This window comes from Desmodus rotundus, chromosome 10 (assembly GCF_022682495.2).
Source record: "Desmodus rotundus isolate HL8 chromosome 10, HLdesRot8A.1, whole genome shotgun sequence".
NCBI classification, from domain to species: Eukaryota; Metazoa; Chordata; class Mammalia; order Chiroptera; family Phyllostomidae; genus Desmodus; species Desmodus rotundus.
The window spans coordinates 49,311,055-49,324,481 of NC_071396.1; the positions used below are offsets into that span (position 1 = coordinate 49,311,055).

At 41.7% G+C, this 13,427-nt stretch overlaps 2 protein-coding genes across 10 annotated transcripts in view; both read right to left on the reverse strand.

The window, feature by feature from the left end:
• The window catches only part of KLHL3 (kelch like family member 3), a 266,577-nt gene that overhangs the window by 149,925 nt on the left and 103,225 nt on the right, over nt 1–13,427 (reverse strand). The window lies entirely within an intron of this gene.
• HNRNPA0 (heterogeneous nuclear ribonucleoprotein A0) lies at nt 4,379–6,144 on the reverse strand. The gene has a single exon (XM_024575190.4). It carries the CDS (start codon nt 5,815–5,817, stop codon nt 4,900–4,902), a length of 918 nt encoding a protein of 305 aa, XP_024430958.3. The 5' UTR covers nt 5,818–6,144; the 3' UTR covers nt 4,379–4,899.

The window sequence follows — 13,427 nt, forward strand, 5'->3', positions numbered from 1 at the left end:
AGGCCACCCTGGCTGGTACAGTTCAGTGGATTGATTGCTGGCCTGCAAACCACAGGGTGGCTGGCTCGACTCCCAGGCAGGGCACATGCCTGGGTTGCAGGCCAGGTCCCCAGTAGGGGGTGACACATTGATGTTTCTGTCCCTCTCTTTCTCCCTCCCTTCCCCTCTCTAATGAAGGCCTAGCCTTGGCTGGGTTGCTCGGTTGGTTGGAGCGTCATCCCATGCACCAAAAGGTTTTCAGTTTGATTCCCAGTCAGAGCACATACCTAGGTTGTAGGTTCAATCCCTGTGCAGGAGGCAACCAATCAATGTTTCTCTCTCACATTGTTGTTTTTCTCTTTCTCCTTTCCTCTCTAAAATCAATAAACATATCCTCGGGTGACGATAAAATTAAAAGACTGAAGGTCTATTTGCCTTGCTATGTGGAATTCTAATATACACATAAATCACAAAACTATTATGATCTTTTATTTTTAATTAACCTAAGTGCATACAAAAACAAATCTAGCTGTATACCCACTAATAAAGATTATCCTTGAGAAGGGGGTTTGCTCACATAGGAATTTCACTCTTTTTTTTAGTTTGGTTTATAAATAGTTGTTTAAGTTATTTTTTTAAATACACTAGCCAAGCAGATTCAGTGAGACTTTTGAATTTCCTATTTCTTAGTAGTATTAGTATTTTCTATGACAAAGTACAATCCAAATGTTATGCAATACTATAATTTTCTAACATACAACAATGAAGTCTGTCTGGGAAAAGATCAGCCATTGTTAAGATAATGAGAACGGTTGGCAAAACATCAATGTAACCTGGTAGCCAAGGAGAGTGGACTGGGAATGCACACACATGAACGATGACTTCACTGTAGTCAGTGGGGGCAGTAGATGCCATTGAGTGAGCGTATGTACTGTGTGGTGTCATATTCAAAATGACTGAGCAGTAAGGAGGGACAAGAGATCAAAAAATAAAGAAAAAATAAAACAAAATGACTGAGTAGGGCAACAAATCTGCATCAAATTTTGTGCTAAGCTTGAACATTCCTCCGCAGAAACTATTCAGCTGATTCAGAAAGCCAAGCAGCTATGGGCAACTGGTGATTGGCAGCTTCATCAGGACAACGCACCCACTCATGCATCACATCTCGTGCAGTTTGGCGAAACTTCAAACCACCCAGGCGACTCAGCTCCTCTACAGCCCAGATTTGGTACCCTGCAATTTCTGACTTTTCCCAACACTAAAATCACCTTTGAAGGGGAAGACATTTCAGACTACGAGACTCAAGAACATACAACAGGGCAGCTGACAGCAGTTGGGAGAACTATGTGAGGTCCCAAGGTGCCTACTTTGAAGGGGACTGAGGCATCATTGTCCTGTGTACAATGTTTCTTGTATCTTCAATAAATGTCTCTATTTTTATCATGGCTAGATACCTCCTGGATAGACCTTTTATAGCAAAAGGTGTGTTTCTTAGGCTTCACTCTTTCAAGGACTTTTTAATTGGAAAAAAACTTACAATGCATATTCATTCACTTTTAATAGAAAGCATGAGACAAAGCATGAGACATTAATCTGCAATAAGACACTAGGAAAAAGCATTGTCCTCCATTGGTTTAGAGGTGGTCTTTGTTGTCCTGTTTCAAAAGAAAACAAAAGAGGGCTCTCTGAAATAGGAAATAAAAGGCATTTTTCCCAGTGATCAGAATGTTCACTGACTCAGTAACTTGGTTAAAATGAAAGAGATTTACTATCCTAAGTGCAAATATTGTCTTTTGGTATAACATCCACATTGTCTAGAGCAGTTCTGCTCAAATCGATCCAACATCCAAGAACCCACTTTCAATCAGCAAAGACACAGGCATGCAATATTTGACGTTAAATGCAAATTCTCAAACAAGCAAGCAGAGTTAAAAGTTAAGTAAGGCTACAAATCAAGTAACTAACACTGTCACTTCTGGTCCTGAGAGAAATAATCATAAATACAAAATTCTCAAGTATCCTCAATCCTTTTAACATTACTTAAAAACAAAAATTCATTATGAAGTAGATTTAAATATGAAATCTATGTTCCCAATCACTAATTTATAGGAGGATACAACCCACATTATATTCTGGTTTGACAGTTACCACTATGAATAACCACTTGCAAGTGTTATTAATTTCAAACTTTAAAAATTGAAATTAATATCAATTTTTAAACACCTTTTAAACCACTTTTAACTAATGATTACCATTTAACTTATACTAAAAATACTGTAAATGCAGTTCTTCACAATAAGGAGACAAAAAAATAGGTTCATTTTTATTTTGCTCATCTTTCAAATTAAAGCAGGTGCAAAAATTGTATTGAATACTGACTAGATTCTGTATCACCTACTTACATGATTTCACACACTAAATTTGAGTAATATTAAGATAGTTCTCATAGATGCAAAGAAATCAAAACATACAACTCCCCCACAAGTCCCAGATGCCAAAAATGCTTGCATAAAAATCAACGAGGAATTTTGGAAAAAGTAAATACCATTATACTTTTGCCTTCACTAAATACCAGTCCAAATTACTGAAATTTGTAAAGGTAGATATATATCAATGAACAGAACACTAAGTCACTTTTCTAACAGAGAAATTTTACATAACTCTTAACTTTTTAGAAGTAACTATGTTGGAATTCAAAATGACAACAATCTTATCACTTTGAAAACCCTCCAAAAAGTGGTCTATTCCAATTGACCCAGAAAATAGATCTTTCCACTAAAACTGATTAAAAAATACGCAGTGACAATTAGAACAAAAAACTTAAGCATATCATTCTCTGTATCCTAGAAGCCCACAAAATGCTGGACCAAATTACCAAATGAAGCTCACCCACATGCAGTGTTTCACTAAAAGTGAAAAATACAACCAACTTAAGGAAACTGTAGAACAATTTGAGAGCAAAAGATTTGACTACGTGTTTATTCAATGTGCAAAAACATCTATCCATTTATCATAGAAGTACACTTAGATATTTGTACCAAGCATCAGCTATCCTTTGTCAAAGTGACAACTGAGCACCCATAATCTGACTTAGCAACCTTGACCCTTCCTCTAGAAAAGCAGAGCCTTGGCAATTAAGGAAAAAAATTAGCAAGAATTAGATCTTTAGAAACATATAATGACAAGAACTAAAAGAGAAAGGGGGTCAATGTTAAAATATTCTTTAAGCCAAAGAATCTCTCCTTCAAAAAGCTTCTTAGTATGGCTTTCAATTGTAAGATTCAAGCCAATTATTTTATAACGTTAAAAGTAAATAAATGTTCTAGATTAACAGGTAATCTGAACCCACCCGCCAGGTTATACATACTCTCACTCAATCATGTAAAGAATTGAATTCTTTATTTGTGATATCCATAAACGTTACTATTCTATATTTCTATCCAGGAAGGCAATTTTCTCCTATATTGTTTTGTTATTTATAAACAACTGAAATCTATTGCATTAAATGGCTACAAATACACATTTGTTAACCAAACAGAATACAGATATTTCGCTTTACAATTTGCACCTAAGACACCAGTACATGTAGCTGGTTCATGTTGTCATAGCAATTTGGGGCCATTGCCCAAGCTATGCATAGCAGTTTACATTTTCAAATCTCATGTAAAAAGGGCAATTGTAATATGGGCTGTTAACTGCATTCCTGTTAAGCCCACCTAAAGTAAACATGTAACCAAATCTGAACAGAATTTTTGATGGCAAAACTTCTAAATCTGATGCAATTGTTCTAAACAAGTTTTTAAACCAATTGTTTTGCACATGTACTGCCACTCTGCCAGTAGATGGCGCTACATACGTTGGGGGAGAGATTTCCGTCAGGACAGCAGCTATAGGAAAAAACGTTTAAACCTGCTCCGAAAATACAAAAATGCATTTAAAGGTAAAATAGAACCCATATTGTAGCCATTCATTACAGACAAACCATTAAGGGATAAAACTAGGCCATGTGAAAATTTTTAAATAGTTTATATGAATGAAACACACACTTTACACAAAATATTTCTTTAGAACTGCACAGTACATACTTTTAAGTAAATTCTCGTAAAAAGAAGTAACCAATAATGTCAAGATGATAAACAAATCCTTTAGTACAAGAGATGGACGCACAGAAACGTTAAAGATTTTTAAAAAGCCACATCCACCATTTCAAAAGTTTTGCCTGTAAAGGGATAAAATTCAACACATCACTAGTAGGGCAACAGAAGGGGGGGGGGAAAAACCAGGACCTTTCAAAAGTCCCTGTAAGTACACATCAAAATTAAGAATTAACACAAAAATTTTCAACTAATATCCCTTAAAACGGTACGAAATGGTTCATAGAAAAAAAATGTTAGACATGTAAGGTCAAACACAATGGTTTATTAAAAATAAAACGTAAAAATGATTTTTGTACATATGCTTCCAAATTTCAGGCATGGGATCCAAGTATATTTCATAGAAAACGCTGTAGCCAGGTATCAAGTCCTTACAACAAAGTAAACTAACCCCCCACCCCAACTCCCACCCAAGTTTTGCTACAGAATCAGCAAGTTCACTCCCTCCCCCCCAAAAACACAAATTAAAACAAGACATTTTGCTAGTATAAAAACGACGAAAGTCCAAGTAATAATAAAAAAATAGAGTCCATCAATAACTGTAACACAAAAATGTGTATGTGGGGCAGAGTCCATCTTCAGAGGGAGAGACGAGAGAGGTGGCAGGCAAACAGGGCAGCACCCCCAAGAGTAAGCAGCCTTAGAAGCAGCTCCCCCAAGGGCAAAATGGGGAAGGTGGTGGGAGGGGAAGGGACTCGGGAATTGACCCTAGTTGGGTGGTTGAAGAGCTACCCCTATAGCCACTCCCAGGTATTTAAAATTTTTTTTAGAAGGAACTGCCTCCATAACCACCCCCACCGCCATAGCCACCTCTGTAAGGTCCACTGTTACTGCGACCGCCCCAGCTGCTGCCTCCGCCGCCGCCGCCGCCGCCGCCGCTCTTCATGGGCCCATAGGAGGACTGGTGCTGGCTGTAGCTGCCGAAGCCGCCGAAGCCGTTACCGTAGTCGCTCCCACCGTAGGACGAACCGCCTCCGCCGCCTCCGTAGGCATTGTAGCCGCCGCCGCCGCCGCCGTAACCACCGTAGCTGTTGTAACCGCCGCCGCCGCCCTTAGACAGGCCGTTCTGGTCACGACCGCCACCGCGGCCCCGGCCGCCTCGGCCGCCTCGGGAGGACCGGGAGCCGCCTCCGCCGCCACCGGAGTGGATATCCTCCTTGGGGACGGCCTTCTTCACCTCCACACGATGGCCCTGGATTGGATGGAACTTGACCACCGCGGCCTTGTCTGCCGCGTCGTGATTCTGAAAATACACGAAGCCGAAGCCACGCTTCTTGCCGGACTGCTTGTCGGCAATAATCTCGGCCTTTTCCACGGTGCCAAACTGCGAGAAGTGCTCGATCAGGTCGCCCTCGGCCACGTCTCCTTTAAGGCCCCCAACAAAGAGCTTCTTAACCTTGGCGTGGGCACCGGGCCGCGCTGAATCCTCCCGGGACACCGCCCGCTTCAGCTCCACCGTGTTGCCGTCCACTGCATGGGGCGAGGCGGCCATGGCGGCATCAGCCTCCTCCACATTGGAGTAGGTCACGAAGCCGAAGCAACGGGAGCGCTTCGTCTGGGGGTTCACCACCACCACGCAGTCCGTCAGAGTCCCAAAGGCCTCAAAGTGGCCGCGCAGGCCCGACTCACTCGTCTGCACATTGAGGCCGCCTATGAACAGCTTACACAACTGGGAATTATCCATCTCCAAGGGCCGGGCCTTCCCCCCGCCCTGCGAGCTCCGAGGTTTCGCCGTCGCCGTTATCGTTGACTAAAGCCTCTTCACAGCTTGGGCCCAGCCGTCGCTGAGCCGCCACCGCCGGTCACCGGCGGGGAAGGGAAGGAGGGAAGGGGAGGGAAGGAGGAAAAAAGGAAGGGGGAGGGAAGGGGAGAGGTGCCGGCTAGAGGGCGAGCTGAGAAAACTGGAAGACAACCAAGGCCGTTACTACCGCCACAGCCACCACCACCTCCGCTCTCCTATCTAGGCACCACACAAAGAGGCCGCTGAACGCGCGCGCACCCTCCCCGAGCCATGCGTCACCGCCGACGTACCGCAGCCTGGGGCTGCCCGCCAATCCCCGCCTTGCTCTCCTTAGTCCCGCCTGCCGCGCCGCAGCGCCGCTCTCGAGCACGGGCTCCCCGCCCTTCGCCGTCTATTCAAGCCCTAGGCCTTCTCTGCCCTGCCGCGCTTCTACCACCCGGCTTTCACTCCCGAGCTTTCCCGTGTGCCCTGACGAGGGACTATCCCAGCCCTCTGCGCACCTCTGCGACTCATTTTCCCCCTGCAACGAGGCTGTTCCCAGTGATTTTACCCCTCCCCTTGCCTGGTCCCCTCGCCCAACTCCGCAATGGCGTTCGCGCCAGCCCCTTGAGAGGCATGTCAATTCAGCCAATCACCGCAACCCACTCGCACTCACTTCCGTTTTCCGCAGCCGCTGGACGAGCGCGCTCCTTGGAGCGCGCTGGTCCCTGTGCCCCCTATTGCGGAGCCTGCCTGTCACCCCCACCTCCTCCCGCCCTGGGCTTGGTGGCGGAGGGGGGGGCGGGGCGCGTTGGGAAGGGCGATGAGTGGAGGTACTCTGAGGTCCGTTCCCAACGGATGCGGCCTGGGGCGCCACGCGCGGGCTTTTTGAAAACTTGACTGTTGGGTATGCGGCCTGGATTCAGCCGCCACGTTCCTACAGGATCGCTACACCTGGTATCCTCACTCCTCCCTTCGGAACAATGATGGAGGGTAGAGGCCTGGCTGGGGAAGGTTGTTAGCCATTTACTGTAGGCCTCACGCGCAGTTTAACTAAAACATCGGCACGTGGCCCTGCGCAAAAGCGAGCCCCGGCCGGCTTGAAGGGCAGCGGTGTGCTAAAAGCGCTTAAGACTTTACACCCTTTGGAGCCACCCGTGAAGCCCTTATTCAGCCTCTAAATCTCCCTTCGTGCCCTCCGACAAGACATTTTCATTTTACCTCAGTGAACATACCTTACAGGTTTAGTTTATGATATCTATCTAGTGTTTTCTTCCCAACTAAAATGTTAGCTTTTTTTTTTTTAAGATTTATTTCTTTTTAGGGAGAGAGGAAAAATAGGGTTGCCTCCCCGAGGCACCCCAACCAGAGGAATCCCTGCAACCCAAGCATGAGCCCTGACCAGGGATGGACGTACGGCCTTTCACTTAATGGGTGGACGCCCAACCAACTGAGCTACACCAGTCAGGTCAAAACATTAGCTTTTTATTGGTGTTTAATACCAGACTAGAAAACACATAAACATCATATATTGGGTTGGCCAAAAGTTCATTTGGTTTTTCCCGTAAGATGGCTCTAGTAGCACTTTAGTGGTCTTTAACTTCATTTGAAAGGAGTTAGTTAGATTGTACTGTAACAGCATGCATTTTTAAAAAACATCAAAACTGGTGAATTTTTGTGTAGCCATTTTAATATTGAAGATGGAAGAAAATAAGCAACATTTTTAGCATATTATGCTTTATTATTTCAAGAAAGGTAAAAATGCAACTAAAACGCAAAAACAGTGTTCAGTGTATGGAGGTGCTATGACTGATCAAACATCACAAGTGGTTTGGGAAGTTTTGTGCAGATTTCTTGCTTAAGGATACTTAGGTAGACCAGTTGAAATTGACAGCAACCAAACTGAGACATTAATTGAGAACAATCAATGTTAAACCACATGGGAGATAGCCAACATACTCAAAATATCCAAATTAATAAAAGTTATTGGTGAAAGTGAAAAATGTGTCTTTTATTTTATGGGAAAAAACTAATAGACTTTTTGGCCAACCCAATACAAATATGCACCCCGATAACTTCTTTGTAGACCCTAGTTCAGGTGGGAATGAGAGAAAAATTATAATAACTTCCATTTATTGAACCTTTGTGTGCCAAGCAATACATGGAGTGTGGCATAGAATGAGACATGATATAACCAAAAGCCCCCAAAACCATGTGGTAAATACTGAAGAAGAGGAATGATTCGTGAAAGAAATGGAAGTTGTAATAAATTTCAGAGTCAAAGGCTAAATAAGATTTTTATAGGCAGTTTATCTGAGCAAAAGCTGAAGGACACAGACCTGTTTTGGAACAGGAGGTTTTGACACGAGACAGATAAGATCAGTTGAGGGCCTTTGATATTACAAATATCTTGAATTTGAGATTGAATTTGAATGTTATTCCAAAGGTATATAGATAGGCTACAAGGTTTGGAGACAAAGAGCACACTGCCTGCCTGGCACATAGTAAGTGCTTGGTTTATCTCACAAATACTATACTAAGTGCTGAGAACATGGCAGTCAACAATAGTCAAAATTCTCTGCCATCATGGAGCTTACATTCTAGTGGGGAAAAGCAGACAATAAATAAGAATGGTATATACATCTTAGACTATGATAAGTGTCACGGGGGAAAAAAGACAATAGGAAGCTATTGTTATAAAATAATCAAGTCAGATATTTCGGGATTAGTAAATGATGATAAAGGGTGAGAGAAATAAAAGCATTCCCATGGTTGAAATCTGGCAGCCTAAAATGCGACAATGGTAGAACTAGAAAATCTAAGACAAACTATTTCGGAGAGAGTGGGGAAGATGATGAACATAGTTGTAAATGTTTAAGGTGACACTGGTATCGTGGTGCAGTGTTTTCTGGGATGCCCAAGACTATAGCTCAGATGAGAGAGTAGACTTTAGGAAATACGTTTTAGAATCATCCAAAAAATGTTAAAACAGTAAAAGATGAATTTCTGAAGGAAAGAGAATAAAACCATAACTTACTGTCCCATCGAAACTATAAATTCTGAAGTAACAGTTTTTTTCTTACATTGTTTAAAAATAATCCTCCACATCACCTAATTGGGGATCCATTATGGGTCCCCATAATGGAATTTCTCTTGAGAAGGAAAGCTTCATATAGGTGTATGTGTGGTATAAGCCTTATAAATAGAAGAGATATTCAGGAAGCCCAGATAAATGTAAGAAAATTGGATATTAGCTTGTTCTCAGAGATTAGATTGGTAAAGGTAGATAGAGTAAATAAAGAGTGTTATATAAACACTTAAATGATGCAGTCAGTTTCCTACCCCTCAGATCATTCAGGGAGACAAACTTTTTTTTTACTTACTTTACCTTTTAGGTCATTGCCTGAAATTGTTTCTTGGCTTTACTTTGCTTATTGATCTGTCAGTCTTCCAACACACACCAAAAAAAAAAAGTAAAAACATAACTGGAATTTAGACAACCTTTCATTCCATCCCTCCTGCAAAAAACCTCATTGAATTTGGTGGTTACACAACTCATAGAACTTCACACTAAAATGAGTGTATTTTAATGTTCCTAAATTATATCTAGAAAAAGAAAGAGAGAACTGGAGAAAGCGAAAAAGAATTGGTGAAGAAAGGGGAAACTATGGCCATCTATATTTCCAGAAAGAATCAATTTTGATTATGTTTTTAGTCAACTTTTTGTAACATTCAAGAGTGTCTTTTTGCTGTTAAGGATCTGTTATGGACTGAACTGTATTTTTCCCCCACCCTCAAGTTCATATGTTGAATTCCTAGCCCCCAGTACTGAGTGTAACTGTAATTGAAGATAAGGTCTGTAAAGAGGTGATCGACTAAAAATAAGGCTATGTGGGTGTGTCCTTAATCCAACAGGACTGGTGTCCTTACAAGAAGAGGATAAGACTAAAAAAATAATAATAATATTAAATATAAACTGTGATTGCAAATTTTTAAAAATAAACTCCATGTTAAAAAGAGAGAGAGAGAGAGAGAAGAAGAAGAAGAAAGGTATGAGACACCAGGGCCACATCTGCACAAAGTGGTGACCATGTTAGAGGCAGCAAAAGAGTAGCCATTTGCAAGCCAAGTACAGAGAACCCAACGCTGCCAGCACCTTGATCTTGAACTTCAGTACTGAAAGAAAATTAATTTCTGTTGTTCAAGCCACCAGTCTGTGGTACTTTGTTATGAGAGTCCTAGCAAAGTAATACATCCACCTAGAAAAGAAGTGCTTTCAGTGTCCATGTTCAGAAGCATGAGACTTCACACATTTGTACCTGCAAAGATGCCCATACACATCTTGCCTGGATTTCTCTAGGCAAGATTACAACAGATTTAGTGATTTTAAACTATTAGTTCTATAACAGAGTCACAGATGTACATTCCTTAAGATTACATAAATTAACTTTTGGTTTGGAATTTTATGGCTTTTATTTATATTACCCTAAAAGTTTATATTTCTTAGTGCATTGTTTTGAAGTCTAGTATGTAAGCACTTCAAATTTTTTTTGTATTTCCTTCAGCAAATCAATGTGAAAATCAAGTTTTTAGTTGTACCTGTTTGCAATGTGGATAACAATTTACAAAGCTTCTTTTCCTAACTTACAACAGTAAAGAAAAATAATTTGCACTGATTGAGCTCAAATGCCATTAACCTAAAAAATGGCAACTCAGAATGAGATTTAATTTGTGAAGTGTTCTATACTCACACCTGTGAGTGAAGCAACATTCATACCACCATATACATTTTGAGTCCTCAGGAATCTGGTCCTTCCTCATTTCTAAGTACACACTGAACAGAGCAGAGAACAGGTTAGTCTACTCAGTAAGCTGCAAGAGTGGTATTTTGTTGTCATTTTCAGTAAGTTCAGATTATATATAAAGCTTTTCTGGATCACTCAGGATCTAAACATTTTTAGTTAAATGATATCTATTATAATTTCAGTACATTAATATTAGGGAAAGAAAGCTACAGATTTTTTCAACTAAAACCAGCACAACAATAGAAAAATATAAAATTAATTAGCCAAGATTTATATGAGCAATAATGTAATGATGAAATTAGCAGCTATGAAATCAAGAATCACATGCTCCTTGAGAAACCTATTCCATATGATAATCACTGGCTGAAATCTCTCAGTATAAATAGCAGTGATTTGTTTGGGGTTGGCTATGTGCACATCCTAATTTACCTGAAACCTATTTTACTTTGCTGCCCAAATTTCTAAATATGATTTCTTTTTCAGCTTCTGAAATAACATATGAAGCACTTTTCATTCATCAGTATCAATTAAAGGGGTTTCTTTCAAGGATTAAAATTGCATATAATTCAGTTCAAATTCTAATAATTTGCTAATTTCCATCATTGGTTTAGGAGGATTTATTTTTCACTAAGCTCTGATACGATTATCTACTGTATCCAGCCAAAACATACACATTCCTTAAGTTTCATCACAAGGTTTTATAAAATCAAAGCATTAAAATCTTACTGACACATTCAAAAGTTCCACCGAAAATGAGTCCCATTATACCTAAGAATTACTGTAGAACCCGCAGCCTAGATGTATGCCCTGATCAGGAATTGAACCAGCAACCTTTTGTTTTGCAGGACTATGCCCAACCAACAAGCCGCTCTGCTCAGGAATGTAACTACTATTTTGTCGGGAGGTGTTTTGAGACTACATATCATCTCTTTCTTCATCAGTCTTTCATCTACTAGTTTTTAGTATTCACTGATGCTTCTTGGCTGAATTAATTATTACAATGATGTTTTTGAAGTGGTAATTTTCTAACTCAATCGTTCTTTCTACCTTTATCTTTCCCCCAATTATTTGTCCATTTGTTTATATCAGTAAATACTCATGGATTCCTATTTTATTCAGTGGGTTAAAATTTGCTATTATCATTATTTTGATATTCTAAGTATCCCAGGTTTCACTACTGGGAACTCATTCAAATTGACTTCTCTGTTCTTTTGACATGTCCCCATATTCATTGAGCCCTTTTTACTTGCTGGCCTAAAAAGACATTTCAGGTTCATCTTGGACTTTCCCTGCCCTGGAATCAACTTTTTCTAAGGAGTCTTGGTTCCTTTTAGTGAAGAATGGTACTTAGAAACCAATGTATGGGCACTAGATGTGTTCAGTGCTGTTTGTTGCTGCTCCCAGACAGAGACAGAGAATATATGTATACGTACATACATATGGTACATTATGTATACATGTACATTACATGTATATAACCCATGCATTTATGTCTACATTTATTTCTACATCTATCTATCTATCAATCATGGGTTCACACCACTACCTCCAATTCCAATCCGAAACCACAGAGGTCATTGTAGTTTTTTTTCCTGTTCAGACTCCATACAGTGCCAGCCCATCACTGCCGCCTAGGTCCCTCTCGTGGAGATGCCCTCCTCCTCGTGCTGGGCTTCAATATGCCAAGCCAGGCCAGTTCCACCCTTGTGCAGAGATTCCCTCCCCACCCCAGTCAAGCTCTGATATGTGGTGCCAGGCCAGCAAGCATGCTCCTCACTCCTCATAGGTTCCAACATTTATCACTGAGCTAGCACTCCACCCTCAACTTAGATGCCCTCTTCACCTCACTCATGCTCCAACAACCTTGTGCCTGACTACTACTGTCTCCACCATTTTGTGCAGAAAACCTCCTTACCACTCTCAAGCAACCAACAACCATATAGGCTGCTACACCCTCCACCTGATACACACCCTCTCACTCCAGTCAGGCTCCCATGCCAGGCAGCCCTCCCACACTCATTCTCCACACTCCAACGCAGGTGCCTACCTTGCTCAGCCCTGCCTAAGGGGTTTTTCATTGTATTATTTTGAGTGAGAGGGAGGGAGGAACAGAACTGGTTTTATAATTAAAATGGCCACATGCAATTCCTGATCAAGATATTTAATAATAATCTCTTCAATTTTTTACATTCACCATCCTCAAGAAAATGTATTCACAATTAAGTGGGTGAAATTGTTAAGTATTTTTATAATCATTTAAAAATGAACCACAGTTGAATTTATACTTTAAAAATATAACACCTCGGGGAGAACCAAGATGGCGGCGTAGGTAGACACACTGCGCCTCCTCGCACAACCAGAACTGACAGAGAATCGAACAGCAAGGGGGACCAACACCAAGAAAATAGAAAATAAACATTCATCCAGACTGGTAGGAGGGGCGGAGACGGGCACCGGGGTGGAGAGGACTCGCGTGGCTGTGGCGGGACTGAGACTGGCGGAGTGTGGGACAAATGGCGCAGGCAGTCCGAGCACTAGCAGACCCTGCGGCCCCACATTTGCACAGATAAACCCAGAGGGCCGGACTCAGAGTGGCAGAGATCGGGACAGGCAGAGCAGCGGGTAGCACCCCGCGGCCCCACATTCGTGCACAGATAAACCGGGACGAACGGCACGGCGGGGAGCGAAGCAGACCGCGTAACCCAGGGCTCCAGCACGGGAGAAATAAAGCCTCAAACCTCTGATTGAAAACGCCCGTGGGGGTTGGGG